Source organism: Scheffersomyces stipitis, chromosome 4 (genome assembly GCF_000209165.1).
Source record: "Scheffersomyces stipitis CBS 6054 chromosome 4, complete sequence".
NCBI lineage: Eukaryota > Fungi > Ascomycota > Pichiomycetes > Serinales > Debaryomycetaceae > Scheffersomyces > Scheffersomyces stipitis.
The window spans coordinates 1330972-1354401 of NC_009044.1; the positions used below are offsets into that span (position 1 = coordinate 1330972).

General features: G+C 42.1%; 10 protein-coding genes across 10 annotated transcripts; 6 read left to right on the forward strand and 4 right to left on the reverse strand. All coding sequences in view use genetic code 12, as the record gives it.

Annotated features, from left to right (window-relative positions):
- Window positions 1-116: 116 nt before the first annotated feature.
- Window positions 117-1397, reverse strand: RPL3 (60S ribosomal protein L3). Its single transcript, XM_001384517.1, has one exon. It carries the CDS (start codon window positions 1377-1379, stop codon window positions 210-212), a length of 1170 nt encoding a protein of 389 aa, XP_001384554.1. The 5' UTR covers window positions 1380-1397; the 3' UTR covers window positions 117-209.
- Window positions 1398-8821: 7424 nt separating this feature from the next.
- Window positions 8822-10153, forward strand: PICST_36016 (sterol C-14 reductase; the record flags this gene model as incomplete). The annotated part of the gene is made up of 1 exon (XM_001384172.1): window positions 8822-10153. The coding sequence occupies one exon, from the start codon at window positions 8822-8824 to the stop codon at window positions 10151-10153; it is 1332 nt and encodes a 443-aa protein (XP_001384209.2).
- A 196-nt stretch (window positions 10154-10349) lies between these two features.
- Window positions 10350-11405, reverse strand: PICST_77906 (predicted protein; the record flags this gene model as incomplete). The annotated part of the gene is made up of 1 exon (XM_001384518.1): window positions 10350-11405. The coding sequence occupies one exon, from the start codon at window positions 11403-11405 to the stop codon at window positions 10431-10433; it is 975 nt and encodes a 324-aa protein (XP_001384555.2).
- A 624-nt stretch (window positions 11406-12029) lies between these two features.
- PICST_58812 (predicted protein) lies at window positions 12030-12520 on the forward strand (the record flags this gene model as incomplete). Its single annotated transcript, XM_001384173.1, has 2 exons — window positions 12030-12049; window positions 12298-12520. The coding sequence occupies 2 exons, from the start codon at window positions 12030-12032 to the stop codon at window positions 12518-12520; spliced, it is 243 nt and encodes an 80-aa protein (XP_001384210.2).
- Window positions 12521-12801: 281 nt separating this feature from the next.
- Window positions 12802-13911, forward strand: PICST_83532 (predicted protein; the record flags this gene model as incomplete). Its single annotated transcript, XM_001384174.1, has 2 exons — window positions 12802-13311; window positions 13375-13911. 2 exons carry the CDS (start codon window positions 12802-12804, stop codon window positions 13909-13911), a joined length of 1047 nt encoding a protein of 348 aa, XP_001384211.2.
- A 175-nt stretch (window positions 13912-14086) lies between these two features.
- Window positions 14087-14557, reverse strand: PICST_59241 (predicted protein; the record flags this gene model as incomplete). Its single annotated transcript, XM_001384519.1, has 1 exon — window positions 14087-14557. A coding segment is annotated over one exon (471 nt), but the record flags the coding sequence as incomplete, so codon positions are not given.
- Window positions 14558-14892: 335 nt separating this feature from the next.
- On the reverse strand, window positions 14893-16773 carry NOP7 (Nucleolar protein). Its single transcript, XM_001384520.1, has one exon. It carries the CDS (start codon window positions 16759-16761, stop codon window positions 14947-14949), a length of 1815 nt encoding a protein of 604 aa, XP_001384557.2. The 5' UTR covers window positions 16762-16773; the 3' UTR covers window positions 14893-14946.
- A 1103-nt stretch (window positions 16774-17876) lies between these two features.
- On the forward strand, window positions 17877-18788 carry PICST_31649 (predicted protein; the record flags this gene model as incomplete). The annotated part of the gene is made up of 1 exon (XM_001384175.1): window positions 17877-18788. One exon carries the CDS (start codon window positions 17877-17879, stop codon window positions 18786-18788), a length of 912 nt encoding a protein of 303 aa, XP_001384212.2.
- Window positions 18789-19011: 223 nt separating this feature from the next.
- PICST_89421 (predicted protein) lies at window positions 19012-20444 on the forward strand. The gene has a single exon (XM_001384176.1). It carries the CDS (start codon window positions 19073-19075, stop codon window positions 20303-20305), a length of 1233 nt encoding a protein of 410 aa, XP_001384213.2. The 5' UTR covers window positions 19012-19072; the 3' UTR covers window positions 20306-20444.
- Window positions 20445-20707: 263 nt separating this feature from the next.
- On the forward strand, window positions 20708-23404 carry PICST_31651 (predicted protein; the record flags this gene model as incomplete). Its single annotated transcript, XM_001384177.1, has 2 exons — window positions 20708-21106; window positions 21164-23404. 2 exons carry the CDS (start codon window positions 20708-20710, stop codon window positions 23402-23404), a joined length of 2640 nt encoding a protein of 879 aa, XP_001384214.2.
- Window positions 23405-23430: the final 26 nt, after the last annotated feature.

Sequence of the window (23430 nt, forward strand, 5' to 3'; positions counted from 1 at the left end):
GCTTTCGTGATTGGAGCCCTCACCTCACCTCATCTCTCAAACTTTTCACTTTTCGCAGCCATTCTCCACAGCTACTACAGCAACAAGCGATGACAATCATCTACAACAAAAACTTTAAGACACTCGTATTATTGATAATTACTTACATATATATCGCCAATAACGACTACCTGAAAGAGAAACTTAAGAAAATCTAAAGCTCAACGCATTTAGTTTTCCAAGTCCTTCTTCAAGGTACCCAAGAAAGCGTGCTTTTCAGCTGGGGTTTGGAATCTACCCTTACCGAACTTGGAGGCAGTGTCGATCCACTTCAAGTTAACTTGTTCCAAGGCTCTTCTGGAGGTGTCGACGTACAAGGACTTTCTCAAGGTGACAACTCTCTTTCTGATACCTGGGATAGAACCCTTCAACAAGACGAAATCGTTGTTAACGTTACCGTATCTAACGAAACCACCCATTGGGTTGATGGTCTTCTTGGTTCTGTCGAATTCAGTAGCACCAGAAGATTCGTCACCTTCAGTACCGACTCTGTAGACCTTGTGGTTAATGGAGGTTCTGTGGTGGTAACCGTTTTGACCAGCACGAGCAACAGTCCAGTTAACGTTAGCTGGATGCCAAGCACCAATACAAGCAACCTTTCTCAAACCTCTGTGGGTCTTTCTTGGCAACTTCTTGGTACCCCATCTGTGGGTAACACCTTCGAAACCGTGACCCTTGGTGACGGCGACAACGTCGATCATTTCGTTTTGTTCGAAAACGGAAGAGACAGAGACGGTCTTTTCGAAGTGTTCCTTAGCGAAGTCAACCTTGTCAGCGATAGAACCACCGTTGACTTGGATTTCAGCCAAGTGAGCCTTCTTTTGGGAAAGAGGGGTCTTCTTGATTTGGGTGTGAACCAAGACTCTGACGACAGAAGCGTACTTCTTAATTCTGGCCAATTCTCTTTCGACTTGGGCACCGTCTTGAGCGTACTTGGCAGAGTACTTGGTGAAAGCCTTCTTCTTGGACTTGTACCAGTTCTTGTAGAATCTTCTTCTGACGTCTTCGGACAAGTGTTCGGCCCAGACAGTGGTCAAGGATCTCAAACCTCTTGGGGTTTCAACGTAACCAACAACACCAACAACAACCATTGGTGGAGTGTCAACAACAGTGGCGGCTTCAACGACTTCACGCTTGTGCATCTTGGAACCTGGTCTGTCCAAGTCTCTGACAATGGTGGTCATACCGGCCTTGTAACCGAGGAAAGCAGTCAAAGCAACTGGCTTAGACTTGACATCCTTAGGGAAGGACTTGACTCTACCTTGGTGCTTGGCAGCTCTCTTTCTTGGAAGGAAACCAAGGGAACCGTGACGAGGGGCTTCGTACTTTCTGTGAGACATTTTACAGGTACTGTGTTATTAACAACTGAAGAAGAAGAAGAAACTGATGCTCTGAAAAAAGTGAAAAATTTCTAAAGTTATTTAGAGACTGAAAAATTTTCAGAGTCGTGTGCGAGACGAACAGAGTGAAAAAACTTGATGAAGCGAATATTATGTGCAGGTGTTGATCGAATCTATTTTGTAGCTCTCATATGCGCAGGAAGAGCTCTACCACGGTGCGGCTCATTATCCCAGGTAATTAATGGTGATATAGGATACACCGAAAGGAAGATGGGACGTGTCAGAGTAAGCAAATATTGGTGAAGTGATGCAGTGAGAGTTTGGCAGACATAGCTGACGGAATTTGGCCCTTTTACAATTTTGGCGTGTAGATTTATTTTGTTTAGAGCCTTGATCTTCAGCTGCCGTGAGTTAACGATGATTTCAGAAAAGCAAGAAAAAGTCTCTTCGTTCTGCTATTCTGTCAAGAACTAACATGCTCTACTCTACTATCTACAACCTGTCAATAAGCTAGTGTCTATGATATAAATAAAACTATGCAATAGCACGTCTAGACGGACAAAAAGAAGTAAAGTCCTAGGGACGAAGATGCTCGGTAAAGTGCAATTTAATGAGATGAACAGTAACGTCGAAGAAATGAATAACAATAATATAATGTAGAAACAACAAGTAAACGCTCGAATTGGCTAGAAAAGCACCGGAATACTTTCCCCAGTTTCAGCGGATCATGCAATGTGCCAAACGGTAGAATTGAACCGGAGTATCATGTCGTAGTGCAAATATAGAGTGGTTGAGCCCAAGTCATATCGTAGAATGTTCATCTTCTCTTGACATGGATAACCTTCTTGAGTGCAAGTCTAGCATCTTCTGAGTCTTCAGCATTGGATGACGAGCCAGAAGACATACCAGATGATCTTGACTCGGCAAGAGGAAGTTTGGAATTGAGTTCGTTGCTCCGGCTCACGTCTATCAAGTCACCTACATTGATAGAGTCAGATTGCAGGTGTATGCCATACTGTTCATGCTGCTGCTGCAACTGACCTTGTGCAAAGCTGGGCTGTTGTTGGCTATTGGAGTCCATGAGAGTGGTTTCAGAGTGACTTCCATTCATAAAGAACTCCTGGGCCAATAAGAACTGGTTGTTACTGTGGTTGTTATTGGTGCTGATGCTGTTGTTCAACCCCTTCTTCTGTTGTGGAGAGTTGACACCCATCATTGAGTACATCATAGAGTTGAACTGAGGAGTTAAGTTGAATGTGAGGTTGCTATTAGGCGTCAAGCCCGTAGATGAATACAAGTAGTTTTCCTTGTAGTTGGGGGTCTGCGGCAATTGTATACCGACACTAGGCACTGAGAGAGAGTTGCCATTTTCGTTAATCGATGATAACACATTAGTCGCTGCTGGATGTGTGCCGAGAATGCTGGATGCGGCCACACCTGTGAAGTCAGAGTTATGTCTTCTCAACAAGTTAGGACGACCAGACATAAGTGTCTGATTCTGATTCTGGTTCAGATCATTTGAATCTAAACCAAAAGGAGGCGTCAATCCGCCCACTTGGTTCTGAGGTAAGTACTGGCCCTCTATGCCTATAACAGAGTTGACATGGGTCAACCTGGGCTTAGAATCTTCGTCTTCCGAATTGTCTACCTTTTTGTGTTTCTGCTGGTTGACCAACTTGGGCTCTCTTCTTCTGCTAGACTTTATCTTATTAAAAGACTCTTCCGTTGTTTCTAAAGCGTTCAGCTCGAAGGATGACGTGAAGAAGTCTGATGACAAGACAGCCTTGCCCAGATCGTCTATGGTCAATTTAAGCAGGAAATCACCAGAGTTACTGGAGGAAACAGAGTTTCTGATATCGCTATTAGAGATATGCTGCTGCTGCTGTTCAAGATGGAAGCCATGGAGCTGCTGCTGGTCGGGCCCCTGCTCCTTGATTTCCTCTTTGATCTTGGAGAGCGACGACTTGTGGGAAGTTCCACCGTTGGTAGAAATAGGACCGTTGCCAGATATTTGAGCCTTACCAAGAGCATTGGAAGACGCCGACACAAGCGAAACTGGAGGAAGCAAGTTCTTGTTGATTGGCGAAACATGCTGTTCGTCACTACCTGGTGTCGGAGTGGAATCAGGCAAAACCATATAAGGATTTTGCATGAGCACACTATTCTTCAACTCAGACGATGGAGTAGGGTAACCTGTTCTGGGCAGATCAAAGTTGGGAGTATTCAAGTAGTTGGGAAACTGACTCTTGACCGTGGATGAAGGTGGAGTGTTGTAGAAGGGAACAGCACCTGATCCAGTTTGAAGAATCAAACCTACAGAGCTACCAGTAGAAGTAGCACCGGTGTTGGGGTCCAGCTGGGTGATCATTGACATATTGTCCAACGTCTTGGAGTTGATCTGGTGATAAGGGGTGAATGTCGAACCGTTTATGGCCGTAGACAACGGAGTCACCAAGACATTGCTACTGTTACTACTATTATTGTTATTCATACTACTATTGTTGTTGCTGGTCAATTTCAAAGAGTTAAGAGAAACAGACAGCTTCAGAGTCTTAGTAACCACGGGGGACGAACCCAACGACGAGCTGGTGGAGTTTTTCCTCTTTCTCTTAGTTCTCGAAGAAGGTGACACTCGCATAAGTGGGGTAAAAATATCTGGAGCACCTCTCATCATTACCTGGTTAGAGCTTGTTTCAGCCATTGGGGAAGCTCTCAACGGCGATGTATTGACGTTGATGTTGACGGTGGTGGTGATTTTCGTCGAAAGCGACGTTGCCTTGGGCGGTCTTCCTCTTTTCTTCTTCATAGGTGGAGTAGCCTCAACAGAAGGTGAAGCTTGAAAGTTCACACCCGAAGGTTCAATCGTTGGCCACGACGTCGCTTTATAGCTGGAGCCATACGCGGGGTTTGAACCGTCTACCGCACTGGACACAGAAGCTGATCGACTAGCACCTGAGAACGACTTGGAACCCGATCCAGCCGAAATGGACTTCGAGCTTAGAGAAGTAGCCGGATTGATAGAATTGATGGAAACGGAACTTGCCGAATTAATTGAATCCTCAGAATTGGCCGAATTTCCAGAATTCGAATAGTTTGTGTAATTCGTGTAATTCGACGAATTGGCGACGTTCAAGTTCAACGGAATACCTCTACCAGACGAAGCGGGGCCATTTGGTGAACCTGTAGGTTTAATGAGCATATTGTAGTTGGAGTAGTTTGTAGGTGCCAGGTTCTCCTGACTGTGAATAGGAGCAGGGTTATCTGGCTGATGGAGCGACGGGTGGTTCGCCAACATGTTATACTGGTTAGACATGGGAAATGTGGAGATCACAACGGACTCTGTGATCATGAGCCCTTTGCAATGGGGTTAGAAGTGGTCTGGTGGGGAGTGAAAAAAAGTTCGAGAATCTGAAAAAATTGTAAAACTGGATTACTTGTGAAAAATGAACGAAAACTGGAATTAGACAAAATGCAACGGATAAGGAGTAGATGATGTAGTTGTAGACGGTGTATGGGACGTAGTGAGCGAAATTCTCAGAGCAGTATTGGGGTGTAGTGGCAGATAGTCGTCACCGTTGGAGGATATCCGGTTGCTGATTGAGATCGGGGAACACCTTGAAATTTCCAGAGCCTGCTAAGCAGTGAGAAGTGAAATAATCAAAGTGAGAGACAAACTAGCCAACAAATCGAGAGTAGAGCTGTTGATAGTGGGAGACCCGGCAGAGGTAGAAAGTAGAGAGGGTGAGGAAAAGAAGAGCTGGCAAAGAACAAGCAGCTTCTGGTGAAATAAGGATGTTCCAAAAAGGGCAAAATTTTCTGTCTCGGTAACTCCTTTTTTTCTGTGGTTAATTTGCTGATAATGTATGTAATTAACCTGGAAGTGGCACGGCGCGGTGTGGAGTGATAGCGGAAAACGATGCTAGCGAGAGCTGGCGGCAGTACGGCGGCAGTACGGCGGCAGTGCGGTGGCAGTGGAAAAAAGAGAGCCAGCAGCGAGCGTATGGGAAGTAGCTTCGTAAAGAAAGGGAAATACAAGATTAGCAAGATTAGGAAGAAGAAGATGGCAGAATGAAAAGAACAACTACAAAATACAAAACAAACCAGTCTACATCTAGTCACAAAGGCGATTGCCAACTGAGGTACAAAAGTCAAAGTCAGAGGCACTTCCAAGACAAAGCCAGTCAAAGAAAACTAGACTATTTTCAACGTCGCAAAACCATAGTGAAATTGTCTGCCGTTGTAGTGTGGTGGTGATCGCAGGAACAATGGAACGGAACAACTGCTGTATGATGAGACCATCACTTTGTGCGTCGGTGCAGGCGTTTACATATCGAAGGATGTCTGAGTCGAGATGGGCATTAGGTGGAGGTAGTAGAGATGGGGGGCCATTGTTGTGTCGCTAGGCTGGCTGAGCTATTTACCGCGATTCTTGGGGGATTGTGAAAGCGGAATCGTCCTGACACCGTCCTGACACCATCGCTATTTCCACTTTTTTTCACGTCCACTTTTGCTACTGTAGTTCTAATATCTACTGTAAAAGTACATTTTCTACTCTACTCTACTTTGTGATTTAGACTGCTTCTGATCCCGAAGATCTGGGGCACGGCAACACATTTTCTTTGCCTCAAACGTAACTAAACATGATCGAGGTGTCGTCCCACTTGGACACCAACCCTGTAGCACTCTGCGACAACTTTGTACCGAGTGCCTCAAGCATATTTTCTAGCACTCTGTAGATATGTAGCAGTGAAATGAAGCACTCTGGCTCTCGTTGTGTGGACGGCAAGCGGGGTGTCCTAAACGAGGCAGGGAATTTCATCTAAATCACATCACAATATTACTAAACCATTCTGATCTCGCTATTGCAATCTCGCAATAGTGCACTCTACAGCCGGCAGGAGTTGCTCAAGAGGCGCTCCCTGCCAGATGGCTCAGGTCAAGAATACGCTTGAGCCGAAACCCTTGCAATTCAGAGCGCTGGCGCTCTTCTGGTGCCGACGGGCGCTTCCGAGAACTGGCATCGTGTAAATGTGTGATGACTTATCCATCGTGCAATTTATTTCTCTACTTCTATCGGTGAAGCTTATTGTTCTCGGTAATAATTTGTGCCAGTAAAAAAATTGTCGGTAAAATCGTGCCAGCGAATTGTGCAACTAAACGCAATTTGTCGTAGATGCACATTCTCAAACCAGTCGAGCTACGGCTCGCTCACATTTGGCAAGAATGACATCATGAGCAGGCGGCCCCCGAGCCAACGGAGACTTGTTTTCGTTAAGACCGATGGAGCCCCTTATCGCTCCCATCCAGCATGAAATGGTCGCCAGATACGAAAATAGAACAATCCTGGGGCATCAGGAAATTTTTCACTTGACGCGAGACGCGTGTAATATAAGCATTTAATTAACCAGAAGCAGTAAAATTCTAGCGCTATATAGCGGAAAGTCGTTTACGCAGTAGCACTTTCTCACTAAACTCTTCCGAATTTCTCTCTAACTACAATACAGACTTCATATGGCGCACAAGGACCACACACTACAATGCTGGTTTAGCGTATACGGAAAATTGACGGTGGATATATGAATTGGCAATAGCTAAAAGTTAATAATGAGAATGTGTTACGAACACCAGCCGTAAAGTGACTCGACCGGGCCGTGTATTGTGCCCGTATGTATTTTTGTTTTACCGCTCGTATTGTTCGACTGAAAAATTTCTCAAATAGCCGCCAGAGATTTTCACAACCACCAATGATCAGCGAATCTAGCCAGCGCCAACTCTATCCTCTGATCCTCAAGGCGGAGACGAATATTCTCATCTCTTTGAGACACAAGGTGGGGCTACTTTTAGTCAGATGTGCAAGTTTCATGTGTCTGCCGAAGGGGCTTGAGGGGACGTCTTTAAATACGTAATCGAAGTGCAACTTGATTGGTGCGTTCTCCATGTGAGCATACATTCTGTACTTTTCACAGTATGTGAAAGCGAAAGTCTTCAAGTTTATCTAGGAATTTTTGAGTTTCTAAAAGTGGTCAACGTAGGCGAATCTGACGTCACCTGTATTATTCTCTTACTAAATTGTAGCTAGCATTTGGGATCGTGTTGCTACAAATGGGATCAACGTCTTTGATCCAAACAAATTTGTAGCAGTTTCGAGGCGCCGTTTTGCTTGCAGTTGACTTCAGTCGCTGGATCCGTGGAGTAGAAATTTACGAAACATTGCCATCTGACCGGCAAATCTGTGATATCGACAGTTGTAGTAACTCGGCCGAGACGACCTTTTCAATTGAAATTGCCTGGTTGGCTCTTCGAGATTATGAAAGTTCGTAATCCACAATTTCCAACTATGCTACAACTCTTCTGTCAGCAACTCAATATGGCCAGAACGAGCCACATCTGAGATCCCTTGAGAATGAGCATTTACAATTCTACGTAGATCTACAATACTCTGGAGCTTTTAATTTTGCATGTTCTCTTGAATAGAATATGAGCTTGTCCAATTTATTTTGCACTGAAACTACAAGATTCACCTGGATAATTAGATAACAAATCAGCCCAGTACAAGAATTATGTTGTTTGACTATCTTAGAGCGATCACATTCTACAGTGCCATTAAATATTTCACTTATCTTTATTTCTCTGCTGAATTTCTTCGCTTGCGAGAATTCCACTTCCATTGCATATCACAGTTTAAAATAGGCCAGTAGCAAATGACAACTGCTATCATGGATTTGGAGGCTCCATTATTGCTTGACAACAGGGTCTCTTGAAATGAAGCACCAGGCGAAGATAGGACCACGTGAAGGATGACCTGAAGCTAACGAGAGTAGTGTAGAGAGAGCAGTGTAGAGAGAGCAGTGTAGAGAGAGCAGCGATGGTAGATTAGAGAACAAATAGACAAACAGTAGTGGCTCCCGAGAAGCAAATATTATAGTTTTGTGGGGAGAAATCACGACTCGTCGTTTTCAGAATTGTCCCCACTACTTTTTCACATTCTTCAGTTTGCTTATACGTAGCACAATTAGTGGCTCCAACTAGAAGTAGCGACAATAGATTCTCTATTGTCATATGTTCATCCCACGAGTTCATTGGCCTCCTCTGAAATTAAACTTTCTCGCTAACTGCCCTCTCTCTATATATTCTCCCTATATCCTGTACTTTCTGGCTATTTCTCACTATTTACTTTTTCGTACCCATCGGCTTCGCGGTACGATCGTATATCGTACAGTGAGAATGTTTAAATGTTTAATGGCTTCTTAGCGAAGCAAGTCTCTCTTGTTCGAATATTCTTATAAGACGAATATCCAGTGGATGCAAGAACATCCAACAGACCCTTCTTTCGTTCAAAAAAGTTGCTGAAATTTTCATCCTTAGTTGGTTAAATTTTCAACCTATATTTTGCATTTTTCACTATTTCCAATTTTCATTCTCCATTTCACTCCAAACTTCTTATGTCTAAACTAAACCCAGTTACTACTCACAGAGAGTTTTCCGGTCTTCCTGGTGCTATTGGAATCACCATTGGTTTGCCATCTCTCATTATCTTTTTTGCATTAGTTTCCAACGAAGCCTACTCTGTACAAGGTATCAACTTAGATTTCCAGGCGATCTTGAGTCAACTTCCACAAAGTTCTCAAGAATGGATTGACCTCGTGTTTGACAAAACCGTCTGGGCTGCTTACCTCGTGTGGTTTTTTGTGTTGGTAGCTTTGGACTTTGTCTTGCCTGGAAAACATATGAAGGGTACTACCTTGAGAGACGGAACCCAGTTGGACTACAAGATTAACGGTTTGGCCATGTCCTCGACTCTCATCGCAGTTTTGCTTGCCAGATTCTACCAAACAGAAAACGGCTACTTGCCCGAATTGCTGTTCATCTACGATAACCAGATGAAATTGACTCTAGTCACTACAGTGTTCTCGTTCTTGCTTGCAGTGTTTGTCTACGTCATTTCTTTTGTTCCATTGGTCAAGCCAAATGCTCATGGAACTAGAGAGAGAATTTTATCCATCAATGGAAACACTGGGAACCCCATCTACGACTGGTTCATTGGTAGAGAATTGAATCCCAGAATTGGCTCCTGGGATATCAAGTTGTTCTGTGAATTGAGACCAGGCTTGCTCTTGTGGTTTCTCATCAACTTGTCTTGTTTACATAACCAGTACCACAAGTATGGTCAGGTGACTGATTCCGTTATCTTGATCAACGTACTCCAAGGATTCTACGTGTTCGATGGAGTGTTGAACGAAGAAGGCTTATTGTCCATGATAGACATCACTACAGATGGCTTCGGTTTCATGCTCTCTTTCGGCGATTTGGCATGGTTGCCGTGGGTATACTCCTTTCAGGCTCGTTACTTGAGTTTGCCTGAAAACACCTTAACTTTGGGTCGTGGAAATGTAGCTATTATTGTAGGTATTATGGCTCTTGGATATTACATCTTCCATTCATCTAATAAGCAGAAGTCTGATTTCAGACAAGGCAAGTTGGAACACCTCCAGTTGGAAAGCATCCAGACCACGACAGGCTCTCGTTTGCTTTGCGACGGATGGTGGGGTGCTTCTCAACATATCAACTACTTGGGTGACTGGTTGATTGGCTGGGCCTGGTGTTTGCCTACTGGGTTTCAAACCCCGTTGACATACTTTTATGTTGTATACTTTGGAACACTTTTGGTGCACAGACAGACGAGAGATGAAGCCAAATGTAGGGCTAAGTACGGCAAGCAATGGGAGGAGTATGAAGAAAAGGTTCCTTACAAGATCATTCCCTATGTGTATTAAAAATCAGCCTTTTTGTAGATTAACATATTAATATCATAGACATGTAGATACCAGTTACTTCAAATGATAGACATTGTATATACATAGTTGATACTACAATTTCTGGAAGAAAACTTTTGTAAGACTCGAAGGTACTACCAAGGGAGACAAATCATCAGTGCTTAATACAATTTACATACCAGATACAGATAAAAATAACTAAGATAAATGTATTGATGTATAACGAAAAAAGAGTAAATGAAGTGAAGAAAATAATATATGAAGTAAAGTGAGACGATTACTCGTTTTTCTTTTCAAAGTCCACCTGCTTGTCGAACGAGGAGTAGGTGATTTGGATAGATGTGATCCAGCTCAAAGCAGCGTATAAGATGGAGACCAAGAAGCCAGCAACGATGATTCCCAGCAAAGTGCCCGGAGTGAAGAATTGGTACGTTGTGAAGAGATTGGCGTTGACCTTTACGTTACTGCCATCGGAAGGAGATTGTGGAGCTGAAGAATCACCTTCTTCAGCATCGTCCATGATGCTGACCAGCTTATCACCTTCTTCAGCAATGAAAGATTCGGCAGCCTTGAAGTCGTCTTCGATCTCCTTGTCCAACTCGTTGATGTCTTTTCCGTTATCATCCTCTTCTGAAGATCTATCGGCTCTTTTGGATAAAATGGTATCGAAATCGAACTCAATGTCCAAGTTTTCGTAAACCTTATCTTCTACAATGTGTTTTAATTTCTCGAGTTTTGAAGCCGAAGTTAGGAAAGAGGGCTTTCCTTGAACAATGATGACCCTGCCGTCGTTGCTGGTCAAGAATTCTCGTACACTATGTTCTTTACCGTCTTCTACATCTACGATCTCAACAGGAACTGCAATGTCTTGCCCCAAGACTTGACCAAGCTCGCTGTATCTTACTTGACCAGCTTGACAAGAAGCCCCCAAGTCAAAATCCAACTCCGCGGCAGAGTCGTAGTGGACATGCTTTATGAAAGTGCCATCATTCTCCTTCTCTAAGTCGCCAGAAGTCAATCCACTGACACGGTAGATAAGTACATGGTTTGTAATACCATTGTCGCCTTCGGCACAAGCCTTCTCCGTAAGCTGCTGGACGTGTTTGGCCACTTGCGAAGCTTCCGTGATGTAGCTGGACTCGTTGTCGTCATTGATGAGCTTCTTGGACGAATATAAAATGCCAGTATCAGCAAAGCCAGAAACTCCCAGCGCCGCCCAAAAAGAGGCTATCATAAGCGAGACGACCTTCATTGTGTTATACAGAACCAAAGCAACAGCAATTGCTAAGACAAACGAGGAAATGTGAAGAACTAGAAGTTGAAAGGAAGGTTGACCTGATGCACTTCTTTATCAGCTCCGTTTTTTGAAGTGGAAGTTGAATTGGACGGGACTATATGCAGGCGAAATATATCTGAGAGTTGGTGAAGAGTTCTGAGTGTGGAAGAATTCTTTAGATGGAGAAAAGTATATGAACTTGAGTTAAAGAAGGAGGAATATCTTTATTTCTTCTGAATCTTGTAAATGGAGCATTGTAGCTTTTGCTAGTGTTTGTATGCTTTATTATGCCATTAAGATATCCACACTATATACAGGCCACAAAGGTCAGTGGTCATTGCCTTCGTGAAAAGAATCATTTTTGGTGGAATTTGAATGGAAAGAAAGTGGAATTGTAGATATCGTCCATAGTAACATGCACATCCATTCTTTTACAGCTTTCGTTTACAATTGGTATACTATAAGGGGTTAATGGTTTGTTGGAGTGATACATTATGCAGGTCTTCCAATTGACTCTATCTACTCTGAAATAATATGAGAAAATGTTCAGATATTGTCGTGGATCTGATTCTTCTCCATTACAAAGTAGCTCAATTCAAGATGGCTGCTGAGATTCCTACGTAAGTATTTGAGGATTTCTAAATGTTGTACAGAATGCACGATACGAAAGGAATAGCAATTGTTGGTTTGAAACTCACGGTTTATAGAGAAGTTGATACATGCTTTTGAAGAGGCGAGTTTACAAGTGAAATCAGTGGAATGTAAGGAAACACATAGATGTTAATCCGAAGAATGGATCAAGTGATTCTTTCGTGTGATAGTTCTGATATTTCTAGAGATTTGGATAAGAACCGTACTAACCATTCAGTTCCGTGATCCAGAAGTTGGTGTTTTTCACCGGGGCTATGATAATCTTTCCCATTTTCACATTTTTTGTGTGTCAGTATTTGTTTAGCAACAACGCTCTTATAAGTGGAGGTATAGCTGCATTAATGGCGAATGTGGTGTTGATAGGCTACGTAGTAGTAGCGTTCACGGAGGACACCTCGCTGTTGGCTGATGAGAAGGTTGAGACCAAGAAGGATATTTGATGTATATAGTGTATAATAAGAAAATGTATGATAGTGCGAGACTATTGTAGAGTGCAAAAGGTGCTACGTATAGCCTCTATACCAATGGTATAGTATGCTTGTATTGTAGAGCTAAAGAGCTCTTCATTTCTCAATGGCTCACACTCACGGTCCCATATTGAAAATTCCCCATACTAGAATTGTTAACTATGAGTGCTGCATAATATTTCAATATCTATTTCCATAATTTTTCACTGTTTCACAAATAATTCTCCACTGATCATCTTCATTAAGTAGTCCTAATGGTGCACCAACTTTCACTTGTTTCGTCTATAGCACATGGAAGCTATGTACAGACGGTTCTGACTCTCCAGGCGTTCACTGGAATGCTCTCTCCACAGCCAATTGCTACTTATACACTCTTAACTAAACCCCATGAAGTTTTCAAGCCCAAATTTGAGCCTGGAAAAGTCAATCAAATAGAGCAATACTATATGAAATGTATCACTACGTGGTCCGATGGTTCAGAATTCGATCTTGCCTCGGCTGTCATAAAAGAAAATGGCAGTCTGAACGTGTTTCTGGGCCGTTTGTTCCATGCTGAAGATGAAAGTGTTCAGAGAATATGGACTCTACAGATCTCAGATATACCTATAGCTGGCAAAAACCAAGCCTGTTCAGCACAGACTATCTATGAGAGTACTTTGATACATACCCATACCAATGTTAAGAGCGAGGAAAATAAAATTGATGCTATGGATGTAGACCTTGAACATAAAGACAAGCTGGATGTAAAAGGCGATACAAAAGAGGTTAAAGATGAAGATAAGGGAGAAAGAGATGAAAAAATAGAAGACAAGAAAGAAGAAGATAAGAAAGAAGAAGACAAGAAAGAAGAAGATAAAAAAGAAGAAGATAAGAAAGAAGAAGATAAGAAAGAAGAAGATAAGAAAGAAGAAGATAAGAAAGAAGAAGAAAAAGTAGAAAAAAAGAATGATGAAGTAAAACATTCAGAGGTAAACTTGGAAGATGGGGCTGAGACTGGTTCTGGGCACAAAGACTCGTTCCTCCAGTTTCTCGAAGACTTGGGTTACGAGACTATCAGTCAATACTGGATCAAGGGAATACGATTCTTCCACGGTGACATTGTCATTGAGATCTTCAAAGTCTTGGTCAGAGACGACGAGGTAACTGAGCCCAAGGAGGAAGGAAAGATTGCTTTAAAGCTTCTTGACGAGTCCAATACATTCCAGATCAGAACTTATATCAATATTGCAAAATCGACCGACATAGATTTGATAAATCAGGGAACAAAAGAACTTCTTAGGCTACAGGAGTTCTTGAAGAACTTATTCAAACTCGAAATTCCTGACAGAATGTTCATGGACTCGAGAGTACAGGTCAGGAAGTAGATGTACGGTTGTTAAGCAGTATGTAATATCAATTATAGAATCAATAAAATAACATTGAACTTATCACCACCTATATAGATATCATAACCCACCAGTTATCTACACCAGAACTATCTTAATATATATACAAAATAACTATATACAATTGTCATTAAACATTAATTATACAAGAATTTCATCCCTGCTTGGATCGTATAGTGGCAAACGGCCTATTTCTAGGATTCATATTTGCTACGTTGAATGAACCTTGGGTCTCTCCCTTTGCAGGGTCTACCTTTTCAGGCAATTCTTCTATCTGAGCTAAAAGCTGCTTTAATGTAAGTGGCTCTCCTGGATTGTGGTCAGAAGCTATGAGTCTGAAATGGGTATCGTTTTCTTCTACGACTGAATCAGACTTTTCATCGTTTTCATATAGATGCTTGATAAACACCATCTGGGCACTCAAAGCCGAGACTAGACTCTTCTCCTGCTCGGCCGTGATGTTAGTGTCGAAAGCTGACAATTTGAGCACCTTATTGATCGTTTTTGCGGAAACTTCTACACTTTTCATATCCTTTTCATTGGAGCTAATGAGTTCTTTCAAAGACCAGACGGGCAGGTTAAGAGCATTTCTAATGTCTTCTTTGGTCTTGAGCGTTGACCCGATTTTTGAAAGAGTTTGAAATCGTCTAGTAGACACAGTGAGACCTCTAGAATTTATCCGTATCATTTGGAACCTGAAGATGAGGTAGAGAATACGAAATGGTAATTTTTCACTTTCTTGATTGCGAAATTTGAACTCGCAAATCTGTGCGAAGAAATAGCCAATAGTTAACCCTGAGCAACTGCAATTAACTATGATTATCACTATATATTCCTACGATTTCAATAAAAATAAATGGAATTACTATCATAAATAATCCGGAAGTTGAAGTTATTGCTTTCAACTGCTGTAGAAAATTCTACTCAATGATTTCCATGGCTAACTACTGAAACCAATTTAGACTACATTCTTCATTCTTATATCGTGCTATTTTATTGCTACTAATCTACAGTCTACTTCTTGCTCAACTTGTCCAACTGAGCCTTGGTCTTTTCTATCTTTCTCTTCTTCTTGGCCAATTCTTGCGTTCTGGTTTCCTTCTTGTCAATACCGTATTGCATCTTCTTGTACAACTTACGCTGCTTGTTGGTCATCATGATCTTCTTCAACTCCTTTTCTTCGTCTTCTTCAGCTGGTCTCTTCTTGCTAGCTTTCTTAGCGGCCTTCTTTTCCTTTTCGGCGATTTCAGAGAACTTGACACCGGCAGCTTCGAGCTCCAATTCCTTCTGGGCCTTGAGATCCTCGTCCTCTTCCTCGTCCTCTTCCTCTTCGTCCTCTTCGTCTTCGTCTGCGTCTTCGTCGTCTTCGTCTACTTCGTCTTCTTCCTCTTCTTCTGCGTTTTCACTTTGGTCAACCTTTTCAGCTTCTGGATTGTACGAGCCTGCATCACCCCATGGGGACAAGTGTGGAGGCAAGGTTTCGCCAGGAGCATACTTGTTCACAGGCAACAACTCACTCTTGTTGATACAATCAAAGATCCATTGCGGCTGGATATAAGTTCTACCTGCAACCTTTTGCAAAATCTTAGGTCTGTCGATGATTTGGTGGGTGATGTTGGAGAGATCCAACTTCTTGTATGCGTCAGGCAGGTTGGTCTTCAAGTCATCTAAAGCGACTTCAGAGACTACAGATCCACCACAAGAGAGAATACACAACTCCAAGATGTCCAATGGCACCTCACGACCAACGTAGAAGATAAACTTAGAGAAAAGAGTAGATGTAGGCGAAGCGTACTTAGAAGGTTGAACCAACGAGTCTACTGCAGTCTTCGTGGCCGAGGCTTCGAATTTGTCCAATTCGACATTTTCGACAGTCTCCTGTTCAACCTCTTCATGTTCTTCTCCCTCATTATCAGCTTCAAGAGCCTTAGAGATGTTAGCTGTAGATAATTCCTTTCCCTGTACTGATACATCGTCTTCTACAATCTTTTTATCTTGGGGCAACAAGGCACTGACACCTTGATCTTTCGATTGCAACACATAAGATGACAAACCGCCGATACCCTTCAATTTTTCGATATCAATAGTAGGTGGGTAGATCAAGTTGGAATCGTTGTACAATCTGTACAACACGAAATGCAATAAGGTGGAGTAAAATTCCAAGAACGTCAACATGATTCTGAAGTCTACATCAGTAGGGATGTTGGTAGGAAACTTGAATGGTACCAACCATCTGATCTCTTGACCCTTGACATTAGCCTGGTAGTATACACCTTTGATGGAAACGAAGACCTTCTTGATAAGTCTCTCTTTGGCAACGTAGGCTAACCATTGGTTAGTCAATTTCTCTGCTTCCTTTGTGACTCTGTGAGAAACCTTATCAGTAGCTGGCATGTTGGCAAAAAGGAACAACATGTTCAACGGATCATCTATATCTCTCAAGGCATCCAAAAAAGTAGGATATCTTTCCTTAATAATGTGTTCCAAGGTATACTTGGGACGGTTGGCTTCGAGCTTCTGGGCGTCAGAGACTTCACCTCTACCAAGAGCTCTCTGCAACTTTTTGGCAAAAGTTTTATGTTCACGGAACTTAGCCAAAACTGGCTCATGCAGCAAGTACTGGATGTCCTTAGCATAGTAGAATGTTACTGGAGCCGTGGAACCCTTGTTAGCCTTCTTCTTATTTCTAGGCTCTCTAGGATAGATACCTTTGAAAATACAGAGACGACGGAAATCGCTCAAAGAAACTTGAAGCTTTTTGACCGCCTGGGTTCTGGTGATGAAGTTCTTAGCGTTTCCGGAGACACCTCTCTTCTTAATTTTGGCCATCTTGGGTGCTTTAATTGCTACTGGAAACAAAATAGTGAGTCTTTAGAAATTTTCATATTTTTCATATAGCGAGCAAATCTGAAGTGATGCGATGAGCGAGAAAAAATTTGGTACATGCAGGAGATATTAAATTGCTAGCAAAGGTGATATGGTAGAGAGGAGGGATTGGGACGATATTGCTAGCTGAGACCTGGGAACAAAAGTAAGTTGTCTTCTAATTGGGTTAAGGGATATAAGAGATCCTTTTACATTAATGAATGACTTAATATTTATATGTGTGAGGACAAAATCTTCTGGCATCATAAAAACCTACAACGCGAATCTTGCAACTAACACCATTTCATGGTAAACTTTGTACTTATATATGACACTTTTAACCATCAAATGCTGATCTAACCTTGTATAATATACTACTGTCTTCTATTTCTCAACCCTATCAATGCATTATATTCCTGTCTCAACATGAGCGCCAAAACCCACATTTGGTTGAATTTCTCCACCATCTGAAGAACCCTTAGAGGCTTTTCTTGGTCAACGAACCCAGTCGAAGAACTTCTGACTTCCCATGTATCAGTAGCCTCATCACTGTCTGAATCTCGTTGTCTAGTTTCAATTATCCTTTCCAGATATATTGGAATATAAAAAAGAGGATAAAAGCGGTCGGCTAGATGATAACAGGTGAGTTTAAGGTTGGATAAAGGAAAGTCAGAAAGACTTGAAAAACCAGTGTTTCCATATAAAAATTTGGCCATAAAGACAACATGACTCTTCAAAGTAACATAAATGGACAAATGTCGTTTATTGGTTGATGATAAATTTAGCAAGCTCTGAAATTGACTATCATCCAATGTGAAGGTCGATCTGATGATGAGCTCGATCAAGTATGTTTCGGTAAACTCCTCGCTAGAGTTAACTGCTGAGGACATCCACTTGTCTTGAAGTTTGTCAACTCGATCTAGGACTTTTGCGAGGAATGGGTCTCCTTTGTGTCGAGAATTCGACATCGTTTGTCTAGTTATGGTAAAGAAGCCAACTAGATCTTTTTTTTTCGCAACCATTTTCTTAAGCGCTAATTTTTTTGCACCCAAATTCACAGTCTTTCTTTTTCACCAACCATGCCTTCAACAAAACACAATTACATTGGGTCTAATTTGAAATTCAGCCACCAGTTACTCAAGAAAAAGTTCCAGACAGCCACTAGAGAGCAGTTGAGTGCCGAATTGGCCAAGCGGTGTTTCTATAGGCTTTTCGCGAAGAACGGCTACTTGTTCCAGACAGTAGTCAACCAGGAACCTAACAAAACAATTACTTCCCTCTTGGGCTTGTGTCAGGAGTTGGTTTTCAAAAACTCTTTAAAGAACCATCTTCTTCTGCTGGGAATACAGTTCGACCAGTACCTCAGCTCCGACCTTCGAAAGATATACTCATCTTGGTACGAGATGGACCGGTTTGAACAACATCGAGAAGTTATGATTCATGAGAATGACTTCATCGATTTCCGGCTGAAGCTTTTAGTGGAACACACCAACGAGGTGTTGAAGTTGAAGGGGTTCAAGGAAAGGCAGCAGCGGAAGTCACTTTCCTTGTCGTTTGAGATTACCAACCAACATGTAGAGCAATTCGACGAGTACATGGAATTCTACTTCAAACCGGTGTTAGTCCACCATAGAGACAACCTTCGGTATTCTAGTGGAAGTGATTCTCCTGGTGCCAGTGATAGCGAGAACTCTAGCGAGAGTGCTAGCGAGAAATGTGTGCAGTGCAATCATTTTAGGCAGAAACGAACGGAAAGAATCAAATGCTTTGGCTGCAGGAGGATTGCAACCACGAGGAAGGGTAAAAGTAAGATTCCCACGAGGAGCAAGATAGAAGAGATAGAGGAGCCCGGAAAATCCAAGGAAATACATTGTGAAGACTGCGATCGTTCCAGACACTCTGACCCACACCCTATTGACCTTATAAAAGTTCTCGACTACCGACTCCCGCTAGAGCTTCTCCCCATGTATTCTCAGTTTAGCCAGAGCTGAAAGCTATCACTGGTTTCTCGCCAGTGAACAAGAAATGTCACTAAATCTCTCCCTAAATTTCTGACTTCTCCCTATCACATGGGCGACTTTTGTGCAACGTGCGCGCCAACAAATTTTTTTAGCGAGCCCATCGTTTTTTGCGACTCCAGATTTCTTTGCACCTAGATCAGACATATGTAAAATTATTCAGAGGTTGAAATAAATTTTTGTACTTCTCCAGTATCCAATCTTCACGCAAATCAAGACACCGTGAGTGGCCAAAACTCTGCTAACAGACTTCAGAAATGTCGTTCGAGAAAGTGTTAAAACGAGGCGACGACTTTCTAGGGGAGTATCCCAGAACTGCCAGCTGGTGGAATGCTGCTTCGCATGGAACCTGCCTTATGATGTTGCTTGGTCTGAAGGTGCTTCTCAATTTGCTCTACAAACCACATCTACACCACGTAGAGAGATTGGACAAAGCGTTAGCCAAAGCGCGGGCCGAAAATCGTGGTTTCCTCACAGTAATGAACCACATGTCTGTAGTGGATGACCCTACCTTCTTCGCTGCTTTACCTATGAGATACCATTTGGACGTCGACGATATCAGGTGGGGTTTTGGTGCCCACAACGTCTGCTTTTCAACTCCGACAACGTCGTGGTTCTTCAATTTAGGAAAAGTTTTGGGTACCAAAAGATTTGGTGAAGGTCCGTACCAGGGCTCTGTAGACGCCGCCATCAGAATCTTGAGTCCAGATGACACTTTAGACTTGGAGTATACACCTGGAGTTAAAGATGTAGAGAAGCCTGTGCTATTGCAAGAGATCAACAAATTAGCTCCGGGTGCCACAGCAGCTCAAGATTCATCTTTAGTAGCTAAGTTCGTGAAGCCAAGCCCAGAATCGACAAATGTACTTATGTCCAAATCACCTTTTATCAGGTCCAAAACATCGTGGTTCCACGTTTTTCCCGAGGGATTTGTTTTGCAATTGAAGGAACCACACCACAACTCGATGAGATACTTCAAATGGGGTATTTCCCGTTTGATTTTGGAGAGTACTAGAGCTCCAGTTGTAGTGCCCGTTTTCTCGTTTGGATTTGAGAAAATCGCACCAGAAGACTCAGCAGATAAAGGCATCCAGAGATGGTTGCCTGACAATTTGGGAGCAGAGGTTCACATTAGCATAGGAGAAGAGTTCCCACCTGAACGTATAGAAAACTACAGACAAGAATGGAGAGATTTGGTAAAAAAGCACATCGATCCAGAAAATCCCAGCGATTTATCTGAAGAGTTGAAATATGGAGAGCCAGCTCAACAATTAAGATCAGATTTGGCTGCTGAGCTCAGGAACTCGGTGTTAAACATCAGAGAGACAATGGGTATATTCCGTCCAGAAGACCCTCGGTTCAAGGATCCGAAGTTCTGGAGAGAATACACCTCCACCGAGGGCTTGTGTGAGCCTAACGTAGAATTTGTGGGCCAGAATTGGGCTATAAAACGATTGCAAAAACATCTTCCAGAGTACAGTTTGGAATAGATAGCTTGTATATATAAAAAAACCCGCTGTACACGCGAGTAACTCTGCCAGGACTCTCGTATAATGAACATAGGACTAGGCACCCAGATACCACTAGGTATCCATTTAGAACAGCCATAATATACTGTAGATAGTTCAGAATTCATAATCGTAGTTCAACTTTTCGAATCTTCCAGCAAGTCGCAGCCATCGAGAAAAAGATTATTTGTATGCAGCCGATCTCCAACTTTTCAGCTAGTGCGATTTTTCAAATCTTATTGCAAAATTGAGATTCCTACTTTTCGCTTCAACACTGCAATGTTACGAGCCAGGTTCCCGAGGGGCCGTCCGGCTACTCTAATAAGACAAAACAGTCACTCAGAGATAACACGACTAGTTGGAATGGGCCAAATCCGACTACAAATGGCTCAGATTCACTTCTCAAGTGCAATTTCCAAGGACTGGTTCAATCCTTTAAGCAAGTTCAAAGGTACAGTTTTACCCCAGACGACAAAACAGGCCAGAATAATAGCGGATATTGACCAGAAAGACGAGTCATCGGATTTGTCAACTTTTGCGTCCCTGTTGAATGAAATAAAACACTATATGAGATCTTCGGAAATACCTCCAAAGCTCAGACTGAAGATTCTCGTACTGAAGTTTACTAACTTCATAGAAGATGTAGAGGAATGGACCCCTGAGCTTCTAGCCGAGTTTGATATTGCATTCATGGATTTCTGGAGACTCTTACAGCGCAATAATAAAGATTTGAACGAGTTTCCATTGGACAGTATAGTAGCTCTTTTCGAGAAGTCTTCTGAAGTGTATATTAACCAGGAAGCTAACAGGACTGTTAAGAAAGCTGGTAAGACACACAAGGACAAATCTCAATCTACTAACCGTGTCAGGTTGCCTAGTTTCATGTCTGTTGTGATTTCATACTTGTTAAACAAGAATAGTAGTGAGATCCCCCCACATGTTCTCGTGTACTTAGTAGACCTTGGATCTTCCATCAAGGATTTGCATTTTGTACTCAACAGCTTGTTTGCCAACAAAACAGAAGAGTTGACTCCTCAGTTCACAAACGACTTGATAGAGTACTACATGAAGAAGAAAGTAGACAATAGTAAAAAAGAAGTGATGCTACTGCAGATCTTTGATAGTGTCATAGCAGCATTAGGTGCATTCCCAAAAGCTACAATTGTGGACTCTTCATTCTTTGACAAGTACATTATATTCGTGGAAAGTATTTATCATGATGCAGCCCCAGAAACCCACGAGTACGAAGTCTTACATAGAAGCATCGATTACGTACATTTCAGAAACAACCAGTTGCTCAGTAGTATAGATTTCAACGATACTTCTGTGTATGTCTTGTTAAGATTGGCTAAACTTACAAACAGCCTTCTAGAGGCAAGTAATGACGAAGAGGCTGAAAAACATCTTCAAACAATTCTAAAGACTTTACTGAAAGATTCAAATAATACGACTTTCAAGCAGATCAGAGACGAAGTATTCAGGCAAAACATTGAAGACGAATCTTTAGTAGAAATGTTGTTGTTTCACTCTTGGTCAAACAAAGACTACAAAAGATTGTGCGACATGCTTTCAAGTTTTGTTCTTTCTGATGATATCAAGTTCAGCAAGGAGTTGCGAGTCCAGATCGAGATGTACCGAATTATGCATCAAACTGACGTGCTCTCAGAAGGCGAAGTCCGTGAAAGACTCAAACGAACATTGGATATGTATATTGAAGATAACCAGGATGCCAACTATAGCGACTTGTTAACACGAATAATGCAAGCATTGGCTTCAAGCGATATTCCTCCTGGAGGTCCACTTGCTACCAGAATAACGAAGTATTTCACAAGTCATTTCAGGATGGATCCCTCTATCTATTCATTCAAGCATAGAATAGATAAAGCTATCCGTTTAGGTGACCATATTCAAGCCATGAACATTTTTGACGACAGCCTTCAAAACTTCACCCAATGGCACGCTTCAGCAGATCCTGCGATTTTCAAAACGCTCAATGACTTGGTTGTGATAATATGCACAAATATGGACGATATCCAAGCCATATTCCCAATGTTTCAGAAAATTAAGAGGCAAATGCTCAGAAAGAGTAATGCTGAAGCAGTTACTGCTTTGGCTATTAAAATGCTAAAGGCAGAGTATATCGGCGACTTGATCGAAATGTTGAAGAGGGAATTACCAGATATCGACAAGGATGCATCTGTTAGACTTCCCAGCGACAAACCCTTTGGATACAAGTATCGAGCACTCTTTGAGGAGTTGCACAACTTTGTAGTTGAATACGAAAACGAGCAAACCTTCGAAACAAATTGGGTTCTTTACGGGGAACTCCACAAGTTCTTCAACTTGCCCTTTGAATTCTATATGCCTACAATAAAGTTCTTTTGCCAGCATGATAGACTCAATGCTGCTCTTCTTATTGTACGTCAAATAAGAAAAAACAGTGAACTTTACGATCAACCTCCGCCACTGAGGGAGATGTTCATGTATCTCTTTAACGTTTTTGGAGATAAGCTTTATGAAGAAGGCGTCAAAGAATTGCATGGATACTTCAAATTGGATATTGGAATAATTCAACAGGATATAGGTTTGCAGAATTCTATCTTGAACGCATATTCAAACCTTCAAGATGTTCCCAGGGCTAGGGAGTTATTCCTTGCTATTTCGTCCAACCCAAAGGTGTACGGAGGTATCAACGAAGAAACGATCCAGATCATTATCAAAACATACACCTACCATGATTTGGAGTATGTAAGGAAGTTCTGGAATAACTTATCTCAATTCGACATTATCCCAACCTATGCCATTTACAGACAATACTTGATAGCACATGTGTATCATGGTTATGCAGAGGAAGCAATCCAATTGATAGGAGAAATGGGGGACTATGACTTGGAAGTAACTTCTGATACTATACTAGCTTTGCACAACTACTGTCTCGAAGAAAGAGGACAAAAGGTCATAGCCAAATGGGCAGAAGAGAATCACACAGATATGTGGAATGAGTTGATCAACTCCAATATGCTTGTGGGGGCCACTAATTACATGCCCTCAAACAACCTTATTGCTGAAAGCTCGGCATGAATGCTTCCCATACTTCAAAGAAAGCT